The 27,132-nt window shown below is 33.0% G+C and overlaps 4 protein-coding genes across 4 annotated transcripts; 3 read left to right on the forward strand and 1 right to left on the reverse strand.

Annotated features, from left to right (window-relative positions):
- Positions 1-772: 772 nt before the first annotated feature.
- LOC134271340 (angiopoietin-4-like) lies at positions 773-4,966 on the reverse strand (the record flags this gene model as incomplete). The annotated part of the gene is made up of 4 exons (XM_062753560.1): positions 4,583-4,966; positions 3,852-3,997; positions 1,057-1,153; positions 773-931 (listed from the first exon to the last, which is right to left on the reverse strand). Coding segments are annotated over exons 1-4 (715 nt in total), but the record flags the coding sequence as incomplete, so codon positions are not given.
- A 13,246-nt stretch (positions 4,967-18,212) lies between these two features.
- LOC134271341 (uncharacterized) lies at positions 18,213-19,754 on the forward strand. The gene is made up of 3 exons (XM_062753561.1): positions 18,213-18,903; positions 19,131-19,311; positions 19,748-19,754. The coding sequence occupies exons 1-3, from the start codon at positions 18,513-18,515 to the stop codon at positions 19,752-19,754; spliced, it is 579 nt and encodes a 192-aa protein (XP_062609545.1). The 5' UTR covers positions 18,213-18,512.
- A 2,250-nt stretch (positions 19,755-22,004) lies between these two features.
- Positions 22,005-23,283, forward strand: LOC134271342 (uncharacterized). The gene is made up of 2 exons (XM_062753562.1): positions 22,005-22,820; positions 23,122-23,283. The coding sequence occupies exons 1-2, from the start codon at positions 22,005-22,007 to the stop codon at positions 23,236-23,238; spliced, it is 933 nt and encodes a 310-aa protein (XP_062609546.1). The 3' UTR covers positions 23,239-23,283.
- Positions 23,283-24,028, forward strand: LOC134271343 (uncharacterized; the record flags this gene model as incomplete). Its single annotated transcript, XM_062753563.1, has 2 exons — positions 23,283-23,460; positions 23,688-24,028. Coding segments are annotated over exons 1-2 (519 nt in total), but the record flags the coding sequence as incomplete, so codon positions are not given.
- Positions 24,029-27,132: the final 3,104 nt, after the last annotated feature.

A 27,132-nucleotide genomic window follows, 5' to 3' on the forward strand; every position in this document is an offset into this window, starting at 1 on the left:
ATACTTTAAGATGTCCTACAATATGATATATAATAATTGTCATGAAAACACGCGCATGTACGTGCGCTGCAATCTGATTGGCTTAAACTTTAAAATGGCTATAAATCCCTTGTTTTTCAACCAAACAAGATGGGATTAAGAACATAGACAGGCATAATGGACTCCTACAAGAAGGTATGGTCATCATGCACGTGCGTGCACGTGCAATGAGTAAAATAGTGTAGACAAGATGATATAGTCATTACGCTCATGCAATGTTGTTTAAGTCTTAAATGCATAGATTCTGCCTATTTTAATGAAACTTACAGGAATATGGCACTAAAAGGGAGTTGGGGAGCGTTTGGGAACATCTGTAACGGTTCCCGTTACAATTAACACTAGTTTATGTTTAATATAGTTAAATCATAGTTTCTTTTAATTTTTCCTGTTTAAAAAATTGAAAAATATCTTTGTACATGTCTAAAAACGTGACTATAAGGAAAGCCCGCTCTACCCTTAGGTCAAGATTTAAAAAAAAAAAACAAAATTAAAATATTTTTTCAAAACTCAAAAATTGAAACAAAATGTTACAAATAGTAAATTTTTAGAAATAGTACAAGAAATGTGTTCTTTTTTTCTTTATCTAAAGATGTATTTTGAAATCAAATCATTGATAGCAGCATTATTTATTATCCCCATGTTGACCTCTAGGGAGAAATCTACTTTATAATCTTTGGAGGTTCCGTTGTAATAAATAAAACGTCTGAGTTTATTGTAAGTTTGTTATACATACCTAGAGTTCCAGTACCTGAATCAGACAAATCCATTCGGAATTTCCCTGGAGATACACTGAAGCCTTCATATTGCTCATACAATTTATTGTTATTGTGTAGCGTAATCGATATGTAAAGGTACGAATGGTTTTTCGTAAGCTGGTAAATTACGTCATTTCCTGTTATAAATAAAAAAAAAGTTTCAATCTAAGCACTACGGTGTATGCTTTAACAAACCTTGTATTTAACCGTATCGGAAAAAAATCACTGTAAAATTGTGAAGATATTATTATAAACTACATGCCAATCCAGTAAGCTGTATGTGGCGATCCGAACCCGACTCTGTAGTCGTCCCATGTCCGATTAAAATTTACAGATCCGTCCAGCCTTCTCTGAATAGCCTGTTAAAATTTTTTTTATAATACAAATGTTTTTTATTCATACAAGGAGTTCAATACTTAAAGAAATGATATTTGACGATTTAATTCCTATGTCCATGAATATGTATAAATTACCTGAGATTTTCCTTTTTTGTTGCTCCATAGAGCGTCTAGTTTGAATTTATAATGCGCTGATCGACACATACGCTAACTTCAAAATTCTTTTCACTAGCCAAATCATGCACTTTCACTATTTTATCTACTTACCCCCCCCCCTCTATCTTTAGAACCTCTGACCCTGGGGCCATGAATTTCACAATTTTGGTAGAGGACTCAATGCGGATTACAACCATACCAACAGTTTGACTGCTTGATGTCCAAGAGTAAAGAAGAAGATTTTAAAGATTGCACTGATTTTAGTGGTTTAGGCCCCACCTCTCGGGGGGGAGGGGGGGCAAGGACCATGAAACGTCCGAAATCCCACAAAAAGGTATAATTGGAAACAGGGAAGGGGATACTTTCACAAGTCATTTTTTTCATGATACCTTGAGGTAATTTACATTTTTCTAATGAGGACATTCTCTGGAGAAGGAGGGGGGTCAAGATTACGTTTGTAGCTTTTTATGTGTATTTCCATTAAAAATTACAGTCAAGATAAAATGCTTAAGGTAATAAAATAGGTATAACAGTCTATGCAAAAGACATCGGGCAGTCGGACCTGACCGATGTGCAGTGCCCTTGGTTCGATGCATCATTTTTTTTTTACCGGACCGGAATGTCCGATGTCTCAGAGTAAAAAAAAATAAATGTTGCCGACATCGCTGACAAAAAATCAAAATAATCATACTTTAATTTTATTACCAAATCCAAGTGCAAAGAACTTCAAAGTAATGATGAATGTTTAAAACATCGAAGAAATCACTGCCATGTTTTTCTACCGCCATGATTGAATATAGGGTCAGACTAATAACGGGAAACGGACAATAATACTATGTTAATATTCCCATTGACTGCAATTTTTAGAGAAATAAATTCCCATTCTGTTTCAATATATTGAATTTGTTTATAGAAATGAAATATTATTTTCCACTTTTTTAAAAAAGAAATATTTAAGAAACATTTTTGAATTATATATATATGTAACAAGAAATATGTGAGCCAGTGCTCACTAGGAATACCCCCGCTCTGGTATCAATAACCACTATCATGTTAATATACACAAGTTTAATTTATGGACAGATGCACAGAAAAATATGAAATTGACATCAGATTCATATCAAAATCAATCCCACCGTGTGGCATACCTCAGAGAAGATTGTGTAAAAATTTCAAGCATCTGCGATGAGTAGTTGCTGAGAAAACTGATGAAAATTTGTTATGTATAAAACGGACAGACACACAAACAGGAAGTTAACATCGAATTTTATCAAAAATGTATTCCAAAGTATTGCATGCCTCAAAGAAGACTGTTTTTTAAATTTCAAGCATCTGCGATGAGTAGTTGCTGAGAAATCTGCGACGAAAATTTATTATGTATGAAACGGACAGACGCACAGGAAGTTGACATCAGATTTGACCAAAAATGTATCCCACCGTGTGGCATGCCTCCGAAAAGATTGTGTTAAAATTTCAAGCATCTGCGATGAGTAGTTGCTGAGAAAACTGTGATGAAAATTTGTTATGTATGAAACGGACAGACACACAGACAAACAGGAATTTAACAGCGAATTTTATCAAAAATGTATCCCAAAGTATTGCATGCCTCAAAGAAGATTGTGTTAAAAATTTCAAGCATCTGTGATGAGTAGTTGCTGAGAAAACTGCAACGAAAATTTGTTATGTATGAAAAGGACAGATGCACAGACAAACAGGAAGTTGACATCAGATTTGACCAAAAATGTATTCCGTCGTGTGGCATGCCTTCGAAAAGATTGTGTTAAAATTTCAAGCATCTGCGTTGAGTAGTTGCTGAGAAAACTGCGACGAAAATTTGTTATGCATGAAACGGACAGACGCACAGACAAACAGGAAGTTGACATTAGATTTGAACAAAAATGTATCCCACGTATGGCGTACCTCAGAGAAGATTGTGTTAAAAATTTAAGCATCTGCGATGTGTAGTTGCTGAGAAAACTGCGACGAAAATTTGTAATGTATAAAACGGACAGACAATCAGGAAGTTGAAATTGAATTTGACCAAAAATGTATCCAACCATATGACATACCTCAGAGAAGATTGTATTAAAATTTCAAGCATCTGCGATAAGTAGTTGCTGAGAAAACTGCGACTAAAATTTGTTACGGACAGACAGAAAGACACACAAGGGTAAAACAGTATACCCCCCTCTCCTTCGGAGCGGGGGTATAATTAGGTAAATGATTTTGTTCTGTAAAAACCTGACTGAAATTTGAATAAGTTTAACTTTTCTATGATTATTAATGGAATATGCTCAACCGATTATAACCGATAATCATTTTCCATCACTAATTTTCATGTTTCATTTGTTTACATTAGGTTTCTCGGTCTGACAAAATTTGATTCGGTCCTGTGTGTTGATTGATTACGTAGGACCGAATGTCCTGTGTGGTAAAAAAAAAAACTTTTCGCATAGACTTGGTATATGGATAAAATGTTGTAAGAAAGCGAGAATACGAAAAATTTGCAGAAAGAATTTTAGTAATTTAAATCGCTATTTTTAGACAAAGAAAAATATCTTACGGTCCACCCTCCGTTTGCCGTCTCCATGTCACAATACACCTGGATAGGACGGTAGTTCGGATCTAGTTTGTCCCAGGGATGAATTGTGTAGACACCGGATGCCTTTATACCTCTGTCATACAGCGACATACAGTCAATATCTAGAACTACAAGGACGTTATGAGTAGTTAAATTTTCTTGCAAATATTAACAATCCAGTCCTAATCAGATTCGTAATTTATATTACATATAGTTGAATCATTGTTACTCATAATTTTCCGTAATATCTTTGAGTCTAAGAACGTGAATATAAGGAAAGCCCACTCATCCCTTGGTTCAACATTTGAAGAAAAAAAATTAAAACTTTTTAATTTAAACAATTTTTAAAATGTAACAAATATTAATTTTTTTAGAAATACAAAAAAGGTTTTCATATCTAAAAATGTGTTTTGCAATCAAATAATTTTTAGCAGCTCTATTTTTTTTAAAATCCCAGTGTTGACCTTTTGGCAGAGGTGTACTTATTTAATCTTTAAATGACTTCATGAACAAGACATTTGTCACCAATAGGCTGGGGATTCTTACTCCTCCATGGCACTTTATCCCAATTAAGCTTTTGGAAGTCCAATTTTGTGTAATGGACTTTTTCGTTATCTCCCTATATTTCAATCCAAAACCTATATCGATAAAATATATATCTGCCACTGAGAGATTGTACAAAGGTAATAAGAAGAAAAAAAAGAAAGTCGTACCTGGTATATAATACCTCCAACCTTCTTCCTCCTCTGTCATATCAGCAAGATCACAAGTCGGGTAAGTGTGACACACCTTTGTACCAAACCGGAAGCCAACACATCGACATCCGGTCTGACACTTCATACAACACTCGGAAAGAGAGTTCGCTTCATGTTCTGTCCTTAAGGAACTGTTAGACACTTTGTTATTAAACTCCACTTTTATTTTGTAAACTAAACTCAATCTGGCAAATGGTACTATTAACTGGCTCAAAAAGAAATATAGGAGCACTATTCCTTTCACAAGACTGGGTTTCATTTTCCAGAGCATTTCGCTTATTTAAAATTATTTAAGAGCTCTGCACAGAGAAGATTTTGCTTTTTTTCTTCATAGAATGCTCATCACCATCGACCTCTTTCAAGTCCCGTTTCCTTAAATTTGCAGGCTCTTTCAAACAGAGCATGCATGCCAGGCTCGAAAAATGTTCGTTATAGGGTTGTTAAAGTTCAATTTAATCGCTACTCAATGCATGTCACTGTATCAAGTTAACGCTAAACACTTTTGCATTGGATGAGCGACTATATAATGGGCGTTTCTTTAATCTATCATTAAGCAAATTCAGTCTAGAGAAAAGCATTTTTTTACTCTCCATTTTAAAGATTTTCTAACGTACAATAATATTTTGCATCATCACAATAGATATATCAAAGCGGACTTTAAGAGTAAAGTTGAATTTTAAATATGTTTATAATATTGCCTTTTTCAATATTACGTCTTTCCTAGCAGATATTGTTTTTTTTAAAATGAATAATACATACTTATGTCGCCCAGAATAGTGCCTATTTACACACGAGATTAAAGACAAACATTACTGGAAACAGTAATCTCATCTTTCAATTAATTTTAATGTGAGCAATCCAAGGAAGGGAAACGATTTCTAAAGTAGATATTTTTAATCTTAAGATAAAGAACAAAAATATGGGGTAAATGATTAATTCGTTTCAAAGAAAAAGCAAATGCAAATCACAATAAAGCACTGTAAATTAACTTTTCATGATAGCGTCCTCTCATCTCGGTAGTGATTTTGAACAGCTTAATGTATATTAAGGTAATTTAATCACAACGTTTTTCAAAACCTCTTCACTTCATGAATTCTGTATAAGCTAACAATAATTCCAAGAATATTTGGTTGAAGTCGACACCGCTCATCCTCAGATATTTTCGGGAAAATCAATTTTGTACATTTGCATTTTGTGTGATTATTTTTAAAAAATCAAAACTGATTTTCATTATCAGAATCAATAAAATCTATGCTGCCATGCTCTGTTTGAGGTTCATGAAAAGTTCAATTTGAAAATATGTCGATATATTTGCAGGTTAAATTTGCAATACAAATGTTTCTTCTGCTTGCAATTTTTAGCTTCATTGTTAAGAAGGCTACTTATACACTTGTAAAAATGCACAATGCAAAGATGCTTAGAGTGCATAATGCTGTTTTTATCACATTACGCCTGATGACCATGCATTGAAAATCACACAATACCAACGGCAAAAAATCATTTCTGTGATAAATCGTCTGAAGGAACCTTTTAGCAGACCTTTTACGTACCTTGAAGGAAAGTTTTAACGTCTTTCTTAAATTATGCACAAGCAACACACATTTATAAAATTTATGAGATTTGTAGGGATATTTTCGTTGAATATCGAGTCCCTATTTAACTCGAAAAGTCGTGATGCTATACCGACGAGAATATTGCAATAGTTACTAGTATGTCCCTTTGGGAGTCAACTAAGTAAGGGAAAGAAATGACAGCAATGAAACATTGCAGCGTGCTTCTTATCATATTAAAAAAAATACGAAAAAGGAGTTTACTGAATGGGTTTAATGTCAATAAGTAGAACACAAAATGAAATTTGAGAAGGTGTGCATAGTTGTAATACTGAACTGTGCTCGCCCTTGTGGTTTCAACGTCGGAAATGTTATCTTTTGATTTTGTTGAAGTGTTGCCATGATTACTAGCATTTAGTAGAAATCACTAAATTTTTTCTAACACTCTGAAATGTTAGGCTTACTATACAGTTTTCCCCCAATCATCATTCAAATTGAATCAGAATGAAACTTAACCAAGGACAATTGTTTTATTTACTCATGTTTTCATAATTTCAAGTCCAAGTTCTATACCTTTTGATACTTTGGTAAAAGAGCAAATGAGCAGTAATGCTTTAATCTCATTAAGTACTTAAGTGGAAAGTATAGTAAAGTATGCAAAGCAGGTGTAATTTGAAATATTTCGATAGAGTAAGAAACGTGTGTATCCTTAACACTTTAAACGATTTTTTTTCCTCCACGCAATCGGGATTGTCGATACATTATCTTCCATAAATTTTCACTACATAAAAAATGTATTCAAATCTTCAATACATTCAGTGAAGCTTAAAAACACGATAAAACCCCTGCTCCCTTAAATCTTTACAGTTTGATGGGTAGAGTAAGCTATTGTCAACAAATCAGTTTGAGATCGATAAAATGCAACAGGTAAATGTTTGTTAACTTTCATTTTAAATCTTTGTTCTCTTAAAGCAGCAGATAAATTTTAAAATAAAACATGATGTTGATTGTCGCAAATTAGAGTACTAATTACAGGTAGTAAAGTACGAACATAAAAGCGTATCGTTTTATTGAAAAACAAAAGAACAAGAAAAGCTTCTTTTTTGTAAGCCCGTAAGTTTCCATCGGTAGGCCTTTCAACTAATTATTCAAGTTGCACATATGGTAAAAAAAATTGTATAGATAGATTTATAGGTACATGAAATTATGAAAAAAGATAATAATTTATGCATACTTTTAATTACATCATCAAAAAGTTTAATCATTTATAATTGACTTTTCCGATGCAGTGTTTAAGGACAGGTAACTCAGGTGTGAAAAATGACCAACTTAGTGCCGATTTATGAGTTATCGTTTATAGGAATGACATATAGGCTGCTTCAGCATTGGTATTGTTATATACACAAAAGGGTTCCTTACATTGTTTTGTACACAAAAAGTTTTGACCAAGAGAAAGAGAATGCCTTCACTCTACCTGAAATAACAGTGTCAAATGAATGGGGAACAGACTATATTCAATAGTTTTAACTCTCTTTGACAATTATTATGAAGAAGAAAATTTAATGTCCTGTTTTTGTGTTCGCGTTTTTTCGCTTCCTGTGTAAAAATATATATTTTTACAAGTATATGCAACAATTGATCATCTTATTTGTGTTACTAAGCACGAAGCGGAACGACCGAGTATAAAAATTAAAATAGGTTAGAACTGAGAAGGAGGGTAGATTTCACTTTTTATTTTAATTAAAAATTTTAATTATATACAGTAAACTGGTGTCCGCAACTATACAGTAAATAAGTTTAACATTGATGCTAAATTTTAAAACCACTGGATTCTACTTAGAGCAAAGAAGCACTTGGGAATGCTAAAAACTGCCTTGCGTGTAAACAGTTAGATACCCCGAGCCTGCTCTAAACAAGTTTCAGCAGTGAGTTATCGTTCATAACACCTACCCCTAGCGGCAGTTGAAAGGCCTACCATCGGTATATTTAAACGGTAGACATTTTTCTATACGCACATTAGATGTATATGGCAAAAAACAATACTGATTGAATGTTTAAAAATGGCGTCGAATATTAATCCTTGTGAACACACATTGATAAGAAATATAGATGTTAGGTTAAATTATATACAAACATATATAGAAATATATTCAATATCAAACAAAAAGACAGTTATCCTTTTTACATATCTGTTCACCAACTGAGAATCTGCGTCGAAAAGGTCAAAATAAAGGTCAATATAACTGTTTAGAATCTTTGAACTACTACCAAGCAGAAGATTTTTAATCCGTCTATTGAATTGCGTGTTATATAATTGAAGAAGTTGTAGACTGTACCTACAGTGTAGTTAACAAACACAGCTTACAAGCCTTTATCGATATCAAATACAAAGGTAAGTATTAGCTATTTTACCCACTATATCTTTCTGAATGAAATTACTTGGATCAATTTTAGCTGAAAATGCCTTTACAATTTAATGTTATTTCGATGCCAATACTTTTTGAATGTTTAAAAGTTTTCAGAGTTCACGGTCTTTTTTTTTTTTTTTTGGAAAAATCATTTAACAAATACATGCATTAAAATAAAAAAAATATACATTCACACTAAACGTCTTAAATGCAAAATTATTGTCTACTTTGGTTACACAAGGTCATTATCATTATGATAGAAGTTACACTTCATTTAGATTTTAAATAATAATAATATATCCCTTATGATTAATTTATCGATAAATGGATCGTGTCTTCGTGCAGAAGTCCGTTATTTAAATTCTAAAAATAAAAAGCTAAAAATACCGGAAATTTCCAGTCATAAATATAGATTGGTATGAAGATTTCAAATGATTCCGTTCTATTTTTTTCCCATTTGTAGGACAGGAATGGCTCCTTTTAAAGTAGCAACACTCAAGATACTTCGTGCACTTATTCTTATTGAAGGTATGATATTTCCTTAATGAAAAATTGTTAATGAATTGTTTGATAGGAAGTCGTTTTAATTGTAAAGAGTGGTTAATAAGTTGTTAGATATTTTTGAAGGATCAACATTTAAATTTACTGATTTTTTAAAATTAAAATGATACACACCAGAATATGGATTATAAAAGTGAGTTTTTCTATCAAGTACAAATGTCTAAACTTATTGACTGGTAAACTGAATTTCTCAAATAAAAAAAAAAGTTAACTGTCTTCGATGTTCTAGAATATCTACATTAAGAGATTGTAATTTCTACAAAGTTCAAATTTCACCTTACTGCAACCAATCATATTAATCTTATTAGATTTAAGTCATATTATTAATAAATTATTATGAAATTTAAAGGAAAGATGAAAATCTGTTTTAAGTGAACTTATAAAAATTAACGTACATCAATATGACAAGTTATTTTCAAGAATTTTTTTATTAAATTCGTTTATAGTTTGAATATTTTTTCAAAGTTTTAAATGTTTATAAAGGAATACTGGGTCTAATTTCGAACTCAGACGAGCTAGAAAGAGGAACATGTCACTCAGAAGAACTGCGAGTAGAGATGTCTATAAAGTGTGACATTCAAAACGTTCGGATTATCTTGGTGTCAAAACTGTTTAAAAATAATTTAGTGGTCTGTATGAACAATAGTGGAAAAATCGACTGCCATTATGTAGAACATGTGAAAAGTTTTTATAACAGTAGCAGTGGACATTTAGTATTTTTGACACAGTTTAATTCTACTCACCACGCAGGAAATAGGCTATTGGTTAACACCTTATGCCAAAATAACGATACAACAGAGGAGAACGTTCTGCTTAAGCCATGCGGTAAGATTATTTCGTGAATTACCAAACTCTCAACCTTTTCGTATTTTTGGAGTAGACAAATTTGAAATGCAACATTTTAAAATAGAGTCAAATAAGTAGGACGAATGTAAGTGAATGTACGTATGTGAAGGCTACAAGTCTGATGATTAAAAGCTCTTTAAATGTATATTAAAATCAGTCAGTGATCCATGTCATTTATCTGCTTAATTAATCAGGAATATTAGAGACATGCTTGTACAAAATATATATGTTACAGTAAATAAGTGTAATCAGGAATTTCATGTATTTCCTGACTTTTAGGAAATACACGAAATTCCTATTCTCCTTAGGGAATACACGTATTTACTGATTTCAGTTGGGAAATACACGTATTTACTGAAATTTTCAATACTTTTTACAAGTATTTACTGACTGTGTTTTGGTGAGATTTAAAATATTAACAGATGCATAGTATATTTAATGTTAATACATGTATTTGTTAGCATAGCACATTATGTGAAGAAAATATATTTGAAATGCACCTCTTTTTATTCATAAATTTAAATATGCATTATTTGTAAATATTAACAAAACAAACACACAAAAAACAAAATGATACGCTGCTTTCATTTTCTGGAAAGAAGTTGTCTTTATCACTGCACACTTTAAGTAACTTATTTGTTATACTTTTTTTAATTTTAGAAAAACTAATTAAAGTCGCTTACTGACCATTTTTTTTTCCTTTATTAGATATTTATACAATGCCTCTTTGCAATTATTGACTGTGAATTTTAAAACCCCGGATCATTTGCAATTAAAACATATCTTATGCTGCATGCTGTATGAAGAATGCAAAAAACAAAAAATATCTTGTAAAATACATATACATGTAATGTTACGAAATTAAAGTCGTAATTCAAGATGAAACTTTACTATCAGGAATTTTCCAACCTCACAATTTTAATGGTTCAAAATAGAAAATAAATGTTTGACTTATCTGATTATTGCAAAACATATCTATATTACAAAGATTTTAGAGATGCAAGACTCGAATAAACAGAAATACCGTATATATCACCATTTAAAAATCGTACATTTTTGATAAAATTTTATGATACAAATTATGTTAAAAACTAGTTTTAATGCACCAGTCTGATGTTAAAAGCTTCAGACCTGAAAAACATTCTTCCAAATTGGCAAAAGGTATTTTTATATTAGGTATGAATTGAAATTTATAAAAGTTTCTGTAAAATATGAACAACATCACAAGAGGATAGCTACTTCCTTAAATGGAATTTTAGAAAAACAATGCACTGAGTATTCAAAAGTAATGCATAACGTCAGCTTTGTAGACACTTTTTTTTCTACTGATATTTTTAAAGGATATGCATATTCGTCTAGCTTAGTTCAGTAAAAACGTGTAAAATTGGCTAAAATTTTCAGTAAATACGTGAATTTCCCAGCAATTCAGTAATTACACGTATTTCCTAAAACGGCCAGTAAATACATGTATTTACTGAGTGGTTTAGGAAATACATGAAATTCCTGATTTCACATATTAACTGTAACATATATATTTATTGTCCTTCCAGTCAGAGATTTTAGAACAACGGCCTACCATAACCACTCCCATTTAACAATATCATGCGAACATGAATCATTCAAAATGTCGGACAGAGGTATACGCATTGTAGGCTCAGACGATTTGGCACATTGCCGATGGAATAAAGTTAATCATACAAATGATTGCTTTGGAGAGGCTCAAGGTACATGTACATTGCAGAAATAATTTTATTCAATAAAGTTTGTAAGAAAATACAAAAATATGTCCACTTTCTTCAATACAAAATGATAAAATTTAACTGCAATGTGTATAGAATGTATTATTTTTAAAAGAAACATGTACACTATGCAATAATATTGTACTGACTAATTTTCCAGCTCTAGAAAATGGTTTTCAGCTCATAATACCATATACAGCCGATATGAACATTACCTGCAAAATCGACGAACAATCGATAAATATCAAAATTGAAGAGCGCATATCATCAACAGCTTCATCAACGGCAGTAACGAATTCAATAACACCAGGTACAACTTATGATACAGATATGCTAAGCACAGTCCCTCCTTTTGATACAACACCCAAAGTTCCCACAAGTACAATTCAAACATCAACTTTAAAATGCACAAGTAAGAGCGTAGTCCGAATATCAAAATCGTAAAAAAGCCAGGAAAACGTCAGATTTTTCGGACTAGTAAGAGCGATGCTATTTAATTAAATTCTTTTTACTGTTGTGCAGAATTATGCATAAGTTGTCTTTTATTTCCTGTTTTTTTCCAGAATTTATAAGAAAAGATAGACCGTGATCTGTTAGATTAGCTCTTTATTTTTTTTCCTACCTCCATCCTACCAGGGTTTTTTTTTCTGGCAAACTTGGTTCATACCGATTGTTAGATCTTTGTTTTTATACATCATTTATTTATACAATGTCCAGTTGCCTTGATATATACATAGAGCTCAGTCCCATGGCTTTGCCGGTCAGCACAGGATGCTTACTCCTCTCAGGCACATGATTCTAAATCTGGAATTTCCGGGGATCCATGTTTAATGCCTCTTCACAGATTTGTATAGTTCATATACATTTGAAGAATTAACGTTTCAAGTCTTTTTTCTTTTTCACGTCGATTACGAATTTGGGGTGTTTCCTTTTTTTTCTCAAATGTAAAAAGTCTTCCCGTTAATTAAAGAAATCCAATAAGAAAAAAGGACTATTTCTACTTCAGAGTATTTGCAATAATTTCCATATGTCATCTGATGATAAGAATCTATTTTGATTTTCTGTTTTTACAGATGTGTCCACATCCTCCATTATATTCGGCCCCCAGAATATTACGGAATTCTTGCCAATGTCAGCAGTTGCCCTGTTAGAAATGGTGTTCTTAATATTAATTTTAGTGATTATTGTGTGTATTTTTCGCAAACAATGAAAACAGGGAAAAATAATTCTAATTCATTTGACTATTTACATCCCTGTTTTAGTCCATTGTTTGAGAAGGTGTACACAGTATGCTGGCAAATATTAGAATGTCTAAAATGATTGTGTGTTGTTTCACGTCCCTCTCTATATTTTTTACTCATATAAGAATACGACCAGTTTCTGGTACCACTTGCCGGTGGAAAGCTGCAAATTTTGTCCTATGCTCGGCCCTTGGGCAGTTAGAGATTTTTTATTCGTGCCAGCACCAACTGCGACAGGAGACCTCGATTTATACGGTCTCATTCGATGGACCCGTCTCCACGACCCACGGTGGGATTCAAACCCGCGACGCTAGGATCAGTTCCTTTCTTTGCGCTTCTAGAGCGCACTCCTTCACCACTGCACCACGTGGGTGATCTGTCTAAAATGAAATTACACAGCCTCTAATTTGGTCTTTTGAACATGTACAATTCTTGAAATTTGAACGTTTCAAAATATAAAAAATACAATTTCGCGAAAAGACATGATAGGATTTATGCAGCAACTTGTACTTTATTAGAAATATTACTCTTATCTTATTGCCCAGTGAATGCGGTTTAATTAATACGAACACGAATTGATGGAGATATTCTATTTAAATAACATTAGGATGGAGATGCCACGAAAGGTTACTTATGCGGATAAGTCTTAAAAACCAATCTTTTATACTTTCAATTTATTATGTATATAGTTGAATTATTTTAAGATTTTTATTTGGTTGTAATTGTCATATTTTCTAAAGATTTTTATTTCACTGTAATTTGAAATAATACTCGTTTTCAAGTTATAGTTGAAATAACACCGACGTTTTCTATGTATTAATTTTTTTATTTGAATACTCAGTATTAAGTGTAATTCTTTATGAGTTATTAGTTCAAAGTGATTCATGAACAATTTTATAAATGTAATGTTTTCCCAATTAAAATTGTTGTTCTTTTTATCAGGGCTTTATGTGTTTATGTATTTATTTAAATTTGTAAGAGAGAACTTGAGCCGAAGAGCTATATGTACACCATCAGAATGAAAGTTTAAATATTCCTCAAAGTTTCTATCGTCCACTTTTAATACTGATCACAGGATGAAAAGCCAGGTTTCCCTGTGGAAACATATGGCAATCGTGACATCAGTAGTTTCCATATAGTTTCCATTTTATGGAAACCACATAGTGGTTTCCACATAGATTCACGACATGGAAACAATCAACCTGTGGTTTCCCGTAAGTTTCCCAAGATAGGAAACCATGGAAACATACCCCGGTGGTTTCCACATAGATTCCCGACATGGAAACAATCAACCTGTGGTTTCCCGTAAGTTTCCCAAGATAGGAAACCATGGAAACATGCCCCGGTGGTTTCCATGTAGATTCCCGATATGGAAACAACCAACCTGTGGTTTCCCGTAAGTTTCCCAAGATAGGAAACCATGTAAACATGCCTCAGTGGTTTCCATACAGATTCCCGACATGGAAGCCACCAATGTGTAGTTTTCCCCATGTTTCCCAGGCAGGGAAACTTTAAAAGTATATCTCAATACTAACCCACCTAACCTTTTATTTTACAAAAAGTTAAATATTTAATTATGATACCATATTTTTACCAATTATAGAAATATTTCAAAAGTGTTTACATGCTGTATCAAAATAATTAACTTCAAACAGTTAAAATAACTAGATGACTTGTGTATTTCTGTGTGATTAATTTAATATTTCAGCACCGTGAACGCAATTCAGTTTTAATTTTATTTTATTTTATTTAACTGAATTTTATTTAATTTAATTTTCAATTTGATTTATCACATAAGTTTTGGTAAACTCGTATAGAATGCGTGAAGTGGAATAGAAAAAGGTAAGTCCATGCAGTTATGTAGAAATTAATCATTTCCGATCCCACTTTCTTGAAGCTGTCTATGATGAATGTTCCTTTGAAAAAATGGAAGAGCCAAGGAAGGGTACATTTAATGAAATTATTTACAGAAAAGGTTTACTAAAAAGATCGATTAAAAAGTAAATACAGATAATATGTCAAGTTACAATTACTGATTAAGGACAGGTGAGACGTTCCTCAATAAAATAATTATATTTTTTTTCCCAATATTTTGCAATTGACATTGAAGAATTATTTTTACATAATTACATGTATTCACAAGACATCAAGTCACCTTACCAGGCATTTGTGTTAGATACCAGAGGTTGGCATTTCTTATATACCGGGGTAATCCGTCAGGAAAAAAATTCTTCAGTTGGTTTGTCAAAATTACATTTTTAGTGTTTCAAGTTTTTAAATACAAGTTTAGAAAGTGATAAAGATTTTGTTTTAATATGAATTAATATATTAATATAAACTGGTAAGATAAGAATCATTCATCCAATTGTCTGGGGGTTGAGTATTATCATACTAGTATTTTACTATTAATAGTGAATATTGTTTTTTTTTTAATTTATTAAATTATTATTTTTATTATTGGGGGTGGGTGGGTTGCTTTTCATTTTTTCCTTGAGAAGCCCCCAAACCTCACCAAAAAAAAAACGCTTTTGAAAAATTCACTATGGTCGGCCTGTGTAATTAGGGACACCTGCCCTCACGTGCCATTTCAGGTGGAGACACGTGCCGCGAAGACACCTTTCACTGTGTATTTTTTGTATATTCTATGTGAATTGAGACGGTTTTGTACCTAAAGGGAACAATGGGCTGTTGTCGAGCATGTACACACACAGTCTCCGACCGAAAATTTTTTTAAATTAAGATGGTGATTCGTGTTTCTTTTATCATTTAAAAAATTGTATATTCCATAAATAAAGTTATACAAGAGAACATATTTATAAAATAACCTACATTTAAGAAGTTCAATGAAAGAACAAACTATTTGGAATTTTTATTTCAATTTTCATTACTGATTTAAAATAAAACTATCCTCTTTAGAAATTAAATAATTTAATTTCTATAGGTATTGAATAGATCTTAATTCTCGTCGTGTATAATTATATTAAAGCAGAATGACGTTAATAGATCAATGTGAAATCAAAACTGTATTTAATATTATTGATGGGTTTTTGTGTGAAATTTGTAATCTAACGTACTACAGAGACATTTATTAGATAAATGTTTATAATATAATTCATCACATAAAACGTTTTTTTTTTTCTTTCCTTTTTTTTTTTTGTTTAAATATGTACGCAGATCCCCGTGTAGTAAACGCCTGCACTTTTCGTATGAAATTACAATGTAGGGTCCTAAATGCACATACATTATATTTAACAAACTTTAAAATTTTCAGCCATTTTTTTTCTCCAAAGGCCATAGCTGTAGATAAAGAAAATTAAGTCTATAATATTTTGCATGATTTTGTTTTCCTCAAGAACAATGGCTTTTAAAGTAGTCCATGCTAAGGCAATGTATTAAAAGAATTAATTGTATAATTAATTCATTGTATAATTGTCACGATTGTATTTTTGTGCAGTTTTTGTTGATTTCACTCTATAAAGGTATGAAGTTTGTCAATACTTCAACAAACATTCATTTATCTATGTTGTACACTACTTTATTTTTATTCGCCGACATGCTACTCTTTTTAAAAAAAATTGCGTGACTAATAGACTCGATCTTCAGGCCTGTAGGAAAGTAATTTCCGTTAGAGTAATAAACTAACCGGGATTTTATTTTTACTAGCATACCTTACCAGATTTCTTAACAAAAAAAAAACATTAAAGAAATACAGGGCGGGACCAGCTAAAGCTGTATGCATAAGTACATCCCTGCACATCGACGAGTATAGATGACTTTCGACATAATCTTTCCCATGACTTCACTTAATATACCAATCACGACTAAAATACTGAATTAAAATACTGTTATATTTTCCTGCCTTTGATAAGATGTTAGTTTTGTTCCACCTAGAGATCCTAAGAAAAAGGTTTTCAACATTCTGATTCATTTAACAATTTTACGTGTTAAAATGATGTGGGAATTTTTTTAGCTAAAGGCCAAGGAGTTTAAAGAACAATGTACATGTAGCAATTAGAGAAAAGTCTAGCAGGTCCACCAGTTATATTGATAGCAGGCTCAAAATCTAATTAAACCCCGAAAAGGAGGGAGTTCAATTAGTAATTTAACCCCCCCAAAAAAACACAACAATTTATTAGCAATGAATTATTAATCACCGAACTTTTCAATCATCACTATTGAAATAAAAGAAACTGTTCTTGATAATCATATTATAAGTGTAGCTCATTTTCATGCCTTTTAGGATTCCTGTGGAAAGTTCACAATAAAAAAAATGACTTTTTGTGCTTTTAAAAATTTAACATCTTTTGGTGTGACATTATAAATTCATAATCATTCATGGAACAGTTAAAGAAGCGGGGAGAGGGGGGTACTTTCAGCAATGACGGCCACTACCAACAACCAAGCCCGGAAACCCATATCCTGAAGGCAAATAAGTTGAGGTGTCAAGCAAGAAACAATTTTTTTCTGCTCTTGCCTCATGTACTTAACCGCTTTTTTTTCTAAATATACTAGGCCTACACATCATATCGGCAAAAATATTTAGGAGCCCCTCTTTTTATTCCATGAAAAGGGGAAAACTTAATTAAATTCTAATATAAGATCTCATAATCAAACTTAATCATAGTGACACAGCACAGTTAAGGTTACAAAAAGGAGGCGGAGCCTAATTTGTACGGGAAAACTTGACTATGACATCATACACAATATACGTCATACAACATTTCTTTAACGTAGGTCGCGGGGTTGCTGACGTCATTAAAACTGGGTACGCAATTTATATGATTTGGGCGACTTTCTTGTGCACATCTGATTATGACGTCACATTTTAGGAAGCAAAAGTTTTAAATAATGATTTTCAGTATGCAAAATAAATTAAAATGTAAGAAATATATTTTATAATGAAAAAAAAATATTTTTTTTTTAATTCCAGCTATCGAATCAATACAACCGTAGTTAATTGAAAAAAAAAATTTATATACATTGATACCGAAAGTACTGTTGATAACTCATAGCAACAAGGGCTAGTGTTTTGCAATAAAAAATTCCTATTTTGGTTTATAAGCATCAGTCTATATTAATGTTCGCCTGTAAGCCCTTGGATCCTCACTGTTCTGCCTTCAGTGAGAGAACAAGAAAAAAAAAAGAGAGAGAGAGACGTTTGAATTTATAAATTTACAAATATATATATTATATACGAGCGACATATATAATTTTTTTCTCAAGTTATTCTTATTATCGGTCACAGCGGTCGATCTATTAGTGGTTGTGTTAGAATGTGCACATGATGAATTGAGGCGTTATTTTTTCATTGTCTCGATGAAATAAAATCTTTTATTGAACACAAATATAGAATTCATAAATAAAATTTAACAACTACACACATATTCATCATGACAATAAATTAGAGGTAAACATTACTGAGTATTTCTTTTTTACAAAATAAAAATTCGAACAAAATATATTGAAAGATTTGGCGCAAATTTTATAAGCCTACGTCATTTTTAAAATATGTAAACGTCATAAATGAAAAACGGCTCGGTGCCATGAAGCACAAGGGAAAATTTATTTCTGTGCGAAAGCAAAATCGCTTGGAAAATTTAAAACGAAAGGAAAACACTTCCGTAAATGATGGAAAGAAGGAGCAAAAAGGCACAGATGAACAAAAAGACAAAAATGATTCCTGGACCGAGGGGAGAAGAATAGTAGAGCTAAGCGTATTGGCTCAAGGTTTGAAGGAGTGCGTTTTCTGCAAAGACAACTTAAGATTAGATGCTTGTGTTGACGAGACAAAGTATGGATTGGCGTCTATTCTGTACGTAAAATGTGTAAAATGCAACAACTTGAATTCAGTGCCTACCGGTAAGAGACACACAACGAATGTGGATGGGAAAGGACCGCCTAGATGCTTTGACGTTAATACAAAGCTTGCTGCAGGTAACCCTCCCCCTAACAATATGACTTTAATGCGTATTAATAGTGCTGTTTACAACAGATTTAAAACTTACTTTTAATACGTATTTACAAGACTAAAATAATAATAAATAAATAAAAAAACAGTTTTTAAAAAATTGTCAACCATTTAAAAGAGATACCGGTAAAAAAGAAAAATATTAGTTTTTTGGACAGGTGTTAATGGGGGATGATTACTTTTGATACTATAGCAATGCTGCATGCTGGTATTGGTGAACAGCAGGTTAACAATATCCTCGCAGAGCTTAACCTTCCCTCTATTCACCACAAAACTCTAAAAGAACGGGAAAGAGAAATAGGATGTGTTATGGAGGATATCGCAGAGAATTCTTGTAATGCTGCAATACAGGCTGAAATCATTTGTTCTAATAGGTATATTTACTTAACACATTCAAAATACTTTAACACCCCCCCCCCCCAAAAAAAATTGCCTAAAATCAAAAAATCACTACTGGGGAAATTCTTTTATAATATTAACTATATATGTAAAAAGGGGTTAAATTTCTAAAATTTATTCTCCATGATACATGTAATCATGTCATGCATTTTCAAAAGTTAATCGAAAAAAAAAATTCTTCATCAGCGGAGACGCTCCAGATCTAAGTTGCAGCGAGGGTGCAGAGGTTTCATGCGACGGTGGCTGGCAGAAAAGAGGAACAGGACGCAATTATAATAGTTTATCTGTTAAATATGAAATTAAAGTCAATACATGTACTTGATAATCAAAAGGCGGTGTTTAGCAATACAACCACCACCCCTCCAACTTGCTTTCTAAATACATGTACTTGTATGAATTTTCTTGTCATAGACCATAGAGAGTACCTTTCAATATGTCAATTTTAACATATAATAAACATCGGTTTATAGTGATGGGGGTGTCCGTCGTTTCGTTATGCTTTAGGGTACCCATCTTTTGTCTGCTACTTCTCTTGTTAATACAAAGAGAGATAACTCTAAAAATGGTAAAACTTGTATTTTTCACTGACTATAGAAATAAACGAAAAACGGAAAATATTTTAACCCCCCCCCCCCCTGTGACACAAAGATTACTTTTGACAGTTTATATGGACTATTATTTAACAAATTCCTACCAAAGCTTTTTGTGTGTTTATTGTTAAAAACGACAAAAATCTTAAATATTGATGCTTAATTTTTTACCAATTTCAAAGTGAAACATTATATTTTATTAATATATTTATGTTTTATTTATTTGCCTAAAATATAAGAAAAGATATAAGGAACATTTAATCACTTCATTTAAACTGTTTTTAGCTCACCTGAGCCGAAGGCTCAAGTGAGCTTTTCTGATCACATTTTGTCCGTCGTCCGTCCGTCTGTCTGTCTGTCTGTCCGTCTGTAAACTTTTCACATTTTCGACTTCTTCTCAAGAACCACTGGGCCAATATTGACCAAACTTGGTACAAAGCATTCTTGGGTGAAGGAAAATTTAAATTGTAAAAATAAAGTTACAAATCACCTCGCAAGGGGAGATAATCAAGAAAAGACAAAAATAGGGTGGGGTCATTAAAAAATCTTCTTCTCAAGAACCACTGGGCCAGAAATGCTGAAACTTATGTGAAAGCATCCTAGGGTAGTGTAGATATTAAATTGTAAAAATCATGACCCCCGGGGGAAGGGCGGGGCCACAATGGGGAATCAAAGTTTTACATAGAAATATATAGGAAAAATCTTGGAAAATCTTCTTCTCAAGAACTACTGGGCCAGAAAAGCTAAAAAATTTGTGAAAGCATCCTAGGGTAGTGTAGATATTAAATTGTAAAAATCATGACCCCCGGGGGAAGGGCGGGGCCACAATGGGGAATCAAAGTTTTACATAGAAATATATAGGAAAAATCTTGGAAAATCTTCTTCTCAAGAACTACTGGGCTAGAAAAGCTGAAACTTACGTGAAAGCATCCTAGGGTAGTGTAGATATTAAATTGTTCAAATCATGACCCCCGGGGGAAGGGCGGGGCCACAATGGGGAATCAAAGTTTTACATAGAAATATATAGGAAAAATCTTGGAAAATCTTCTTCTCAAGAACTACTGGGCCAGAAAAGTTGAAACTTATGTGGAAGCATCCTGGGATAGTGTAGATTCTAAATAGTAAAAATCATGACCCTCGGGGGAAGGGCGGGGCCACAATGGGGAATCAAAGTTTTACATAGAAATATATAGGAAAAGTCTTGGAAAATCTTCCTCTTAAAAACCACTATGCCAGAAAAGTTGAAACTTATGTGGAAGCATCCTGGGATAGTGTAGATTCTAAATTGTAAAAATCATGACCCCCGGGGGAAGGGCGGGGCCACAATGGGGAATCAAAGTTTTACATAGAAATATATAGGAAAAATCTTGGAAAATCTTCCGCTTAAAAACCACTGTGCCAGAAAAGTTGAAACTTATGTGGAAGCATTCTTGGGTAGTGTAGATTCTAAATTGTTCAAATCATGACCCCCGGGGGAAGGGCGGGGCAACAATGGGGAATCAAAGTTTTACATATAAATATATAGGAAAAATCTTGGAAAATCTTTTCTTACAGAAATGCTGAAACTTATTTCCTGGTATAGTGTAGATTCTAAATTAAATCATGACCCCCGGGGGGAAGGGTGGGGCTACAATAGGGAATCCAAGTTTTACATAGAAATATATAGAACAAATCTTTAAAAATCTTCTTCTCAAGAACCACCGGGCCTCAAAATCTGAAACTCATATGGAAGCATCCTCGGGTAGTATAGATATTAAATTGTTAAAATCATGACCCCCAGGGGTAGGGCGGATCCACAATGGGGGGATCAAAGTTTTACATAAAAATATATAGGAAAAATCTCTGAAAATCTTCTTCTCACGAACCACTGGGCCAGAAAAGCTGAAACTTATTTGCACATGGAAGGATCTTGGGGTAGTTGATTTCAAAATGTCTTAATTATGATCATATGGGGATACATAATGTATTACAAGGGGGAAATTTAAAGAACAGAATGGTCAAAGCTTCTCAGGTGAGCGATGTGGCCCATGGGCCTCTTGTTATATACCTTTTCAATAAACTCACACTAACATATTTAAATGCTTGATATAACTTTTTTTGAAGGACATGTAACGGTTGTTGGGAAGAGTACAAAAAAGTGCCTTTCTTATGGTGTGGCGTGCAAGTCTTGTAGAAAATGCCAGTATCGAAAGAGAGGAAGAGGTTTATGTAAATCTCACAGCTGTAGAAAAAACTGGAGCGGTTCAGCTAAAGGCATGGAACCTTTCCTAACCGTGAAGTGCATCAAGTCTTTGAAAGAAAAAGGCCTGGATGTACGAAAACTTATCATGGATGACGACAGCACTACATTTTTGAGAACTAAAAAGGCAGTACCAAACATTACAAAAAGTAGCGATAAAAACCACGTAGTCCGGAATTTGTCCAACGCATTATATAAGGTCAAAGAAACCCATGGAGGTCTTTCTGTGAAAACCATAAAATACTTCAAGAAATGTTTTGCGTATACAATTCAACAAAACAAAAATGACGTAGAGGGGATCCGAAAAAACCTTTATGCAACAGTTCCGCATGCATTCGGAGATCACAGTCAATGTAACTCCAGTTGGTGTGGATTCCTTAAAGATCCAAGCACTTACAGACATAAATCACTGCCCTCGGGAAAAGATCTTGTTGGAGAAAAACTAAGAGAAGCCCTGCAGGATGTTTTTCAGAAGCATGCTGAAAAAGCTGAAAAGTACATAGATCTTGGATCATCAAACGCAAAAAAAAATTTAAATCAGATGATAGCAAAGAAGACCCCTAAAGCTCAACTTTACTCAGGATCAGAGAGCCTTTCTTACAGAGTTGCCGCTGCTGTTGCCCAAAAAAACGAAGGTCACAAGTACATTTTGCAGGTAAAGCTGTTTTAATGTTTTAATAAAATGTATTGCAATGGGCGGATCATTTTCCCGTTTCATAAATGAAGAGGGTGGCTGACCGTTTTGTAATGATCAAATTAATCAAAGAGTAAAAACACCTATGTATACCCGTATGTAAATTATTCATGACAAAATATATTTTGAGTGTAAAAATTTAACAATCATTTTTTTTAAATCAAAAAGAAATAATCCATATTACAGCAGACATGAAATCTACAATATAAATGAATATCTTAAGCTGGGGGAAGATTTTGCATTATTTCTTTTTCTTCAAAAGGTTAATTCAGCATGCAACCTGTCTCCTGGGAAACAAACTGAAAAAAGACAAAACCTTCTGGATAAAAAAAAAGGTCCACAAAGCACCATTTCCAAGGTACCTACAAAGCCAAGGTAGAACGTCTTAAACTTCGGGAACAGAGGCAAACATCGGAGACAACAATGGAACTCTGCGAAGGCACTACATACGCTACAGATATAGAATTGCCAGCGACAAATGATGAGTTAGAGGATCTTATCACGGAAATTCCCATGTCTGAAAGACAACCATCGAAAATTTCACCTCTATCTCCTGAAACATCTAGTATCATTGTTGCTGATCTGGAAACCACTGGTTTAGGTAATTAATATATATAAATATTTAAAACTATCAAGGCAGGCAACTATTTTGTTTGCATGATTAACGTAAACTTTTTTACCAGCTTTAATTACTATAAATTTGGTAAAAAGTAGTGTTTTTTTTTCAGTGACAGATAGTTCCATCATCCAAATGTACGGAGGACACCTTCTCCAGTTTTATACGTCCTCAAAATGGTTATATCCCTAAAACGGTTTCAAAACTGACAGGCATCGAACTGCATGGTTTGACCATGTTCTCCGACATGGTACCGGTCCGATCCATGGGAGAAAAGGAGGCACTGTTAAAGTTTGTGGAGTGGATGAGAAAGTATGACCCCGTTCTCATCGTGGCTCACAATGCATGTTTTGATTCTCGGATCTTAATATCTGCATTCAACAGGCACGGAATCACCGATCATCTTAAAAGTATTGTTGGTTTTTCCGACTCCATTAAAGTTTTCAAAAAGGCATTCCCCAGTCAATCATCTTATAAGCTGCAGCATTTGGTTCAACAATTTGGTACAGACCTGCCACCGGTCCAAGCCCACAATGCTGTTAACGATGTTCTGGTACTCCGCCACATGTTGCTGAAAATACCCAGCGCTTCAGATTCTCTCCGACAATCTGCATTTTCTGTCGAGCATGTCCCACTTCAGATCAAAAAGGCGCAAAACAAACAAAAACATTTAGACGGCTATGACCAGTTGATAAGCCAAAATGTTTTGACGAAGACCCAGTGTTCAAGCTTAGCATCGCATGGACTGTCCGTGAAACACGTGCAACTTACATTTAATAGAGCAGGGGTAGATGGGCTTAAGGACGTACTGAAAGGGAAAATTAAAAAAATAAGTATTGCTGTTGAAAAACTAGCTCGGCACTTTTCACATGCAACATCCTAATTTAGAGTGAGTTAATATCAATGTAATGTATGGGTAGATACAAGGATATGAATCCTATTAATGGGATTAGCATGACGTTTTTCATTTTTGGATTTGTAATTTGATAAAATGCTTAAACGATATTTCAAGCTGTATGATGGTTACATGTATTTTTATGACATTATCAAACAAAACTTCTTTCGTATTCAGATAATAGAAAATATCTTCCAGCTATTATCAAATTGTCCACGTATTTAATATGTCAACTTGTAAAGTGCCTAAATGATAACCCCCCACCTTAATCCCGATCAAATATATTTTATATCTTTATACACTTTATTAAAATATATTAATACATAAGATTCTTTCTTTATTCACTTGATTTTATTTCTTGTTTCCTTTTGACGCAGTGTAAATCAGAAAATATACGCGACGTCAAGCATGACGTCGTGGGCGCTAGTAGCGTAATTCATTAAAAAATGTCTTTTTTCGCCAATCAAAAGTTACGATGTACATTTACATGTATTTATTTCAAATAATCTCGATGTGATTTGGGCAAAAAATCTGCACCATTTAAGAGATATTAATATTTTTTATTAAAAAAGTATTATCAGAAAAAGGGTTTAAAAAATACGTTTTCTCTATATAATTCATTAGAATAACTGAAAAGCTTGACAAAGCTGCATGAAAACGTGCAGACAATTTTTATCAATTTTCAGAAACTATAAAATGAAATCAGGGGATCCATGTAACAAATTTTCAGGGTATGCCCGCGACCTACGTTAAAATACCACAAAATGAATTTATCTGGTAATTTAACCACTAAGAAATCATTAAACTACTTAAAAACTTAAAAACGTACTACAGCGTGTTGTTTTGTCGCTAGTTAAATCCCACATAGCAAGTTATAAACAAGTCACTGATCGCAATACACTTGTCAATATGACGTCATTTCTTACAACGTGACGTAGTTTGTATGCAGTGAGAGACAGATCAAGTAATATTTTCTCAACAAAATATGTATTCTCTATTTAAATAAAATATAATTTTCAGATATTCTATGGGACAATAACTTGAATTTGATGTCTTCTTCGCTATTTTATTAATATATTTTCTGTACTTTTCGTATTTAATTGACACTGCCGTATATTTGTATCCAAGTACATCGGAGGGTAATGTGGGGGTCTTAATAAATCGATCTAGTGCAAGGGCATACACTCTATGGATCAAAGTAAGCTTTTACATTTCAACTATAGCGATCCTGATGAAATCTTAAAAACAATTTAATTATATCAATATTTCATGCCGCTGTCCAGCAAAAATATAGCATTCGGTCATACAAATATAATTTTAACAATGAAATTGCAGAATTTAGACAGGATCGCAGCATTTTTTAGAAATAACAATCCTTGTTGAAAATATTTATATCCTAAACTTAGAAAATTAACTTGGTTATGCCCTTGCACTAGTGACATTTATATGTAACATCAATACTTCAAGTCAATGTGCTATAATCGCGTGACTGCCGTATCACGTGACTAGTCTAAATATAAAATATAATCGTCCTCGATATGTAGTTATTAATCATAATTACAATTATCCGATATAAAAAATGTACTTAAAATAATCGCCATCCCGATTACGAATACATGTTTAGATACAAAATTTAGCCGATATTTCCATTGCGCACCTTAACTGTACTGCGGAATGTAAACAATTTAGTTTTTCCCATCCTGCATCGCTCTGTAGGCGCTTTATTTCATTGGTCAATTTCCCGAGGCGCCATTTTTGGAGGATCGAGAAGGACGAAGAAGAAGGTGTAAGCAGCTGGTAATTGTGAAAAAGTAAAAATGCGTTTCACCACCCAGTGTCTTTAAGACTGTGATAAATGCAATGGCCAACGATGAAGGATTAGTGTACTATATTTTTTTTACTCTTTACGGTAAATAGTAACAGTTGTAATATTTGGCAACAACAAATCTTCACTATCGGAGACAACTTTTGTTCTGACGCCATTTTGAACAGTTGGATACCTAATTTTTAAATTGTTAAGTGTATATATTGCAGAATAGAAAAGAGAGAGAGAGAAAAAAAAGATTTGAGACAGTGATATAGCTTAAAGGATACACCAAAGGCTTTTTTCAAGATTTTTGTCAATTTTGAGATTTTTGGCTAAGAAAACAATGCTAATCATTGCTTTTTAATGCATGAGAAATTCTTGCTGATTATTAAATGGTTTTCTAATTATTTAGATTATGGAGGCCCCAAAGGCACGGTGCATGTGCAGCGAGGAAAATGGGAACGTTTCGCCTTTTATCATGTTTTTTAAAATGTATGTTCTCTCTCTATATATAAATGAATACTTTTTTGGGAAATTAAAAAAAAAATAACCCCGCTCAAATTATCCGGATGATAATAGTTACACCGAACATGGTTTTTAGTTAAATTCAGACTGTAGAACATCCGGTTTGAATACATGTGTTTTTTGACTTTTCGGATAGCCAACTCTTGTTTTTTGGAACTTACGACTTGTGGCAAGGTATAAATTAAATATTTTTGGTTCAAAACTTTGATAAAAGCATCGATATTTTTACAAAAAATGTCTTCAATCTCAGCTTATCCGATTATTCATGAAGGATATTCTCATCAGAACAGTTGGACAGTTTGGGAAAAGATTGTAGCGAATAGCATAACCCTTAATCATATGCATGACGATATGGAGGAAAAATAAATAAAAAAGTGAATGTAGGTGAAAGCCTGTCCACTTTTCTGAAGAGATTAGGTTTGTTTTATTG

The sequence above is a fragment of the Saccostrea cucullata genome, unplaced genomic scaffold (genome assembly GCF_032062105.1).
Source record: "Saccostrea cucullata isolate Sc308-1 unplaced genomic scaffold, CSIRO_AGI_Scuc_v1 ctg8421, whole genome shotgun sequence".
Taxonomy (NCBI): domain Eukaryota; kingdom Metazoa; phylum Mollusca; class Bivalvia; order Ostreida; family Ostreidae; genus Saccostrea; species Saccostrea cuccullata.

Coding starts and splice junctions, on each gene's coding strand:
- LOC134271342 (XM_062753562.1), top strand. CDS start 22,005: ATGCTTGATATAACTTTTTTTGAAGGACATGTAACGGTTGTTGGGAAG. Junction 22,821..23,121: donor GTCACAAGTACATTTTGCAG/GTAAAGCTGTTT, acceptor TTTCTTCAAAAG/GTTAATTCAGCATGCAACCT.
- LOC134271341 (XM_062753561.1), top strand. CDS start 18,513: ATGAAGCACAAGGGAAAATTTATTTCTGTGCGAAAGCAAAATCGCTTG. Junction 18,904..19,130: donor TAATACAAAGCTTGCTGCAG/GTAACCCTCCCC, acceptor TTGATACTATAG/CAATGCTGCATGCTGGTATT.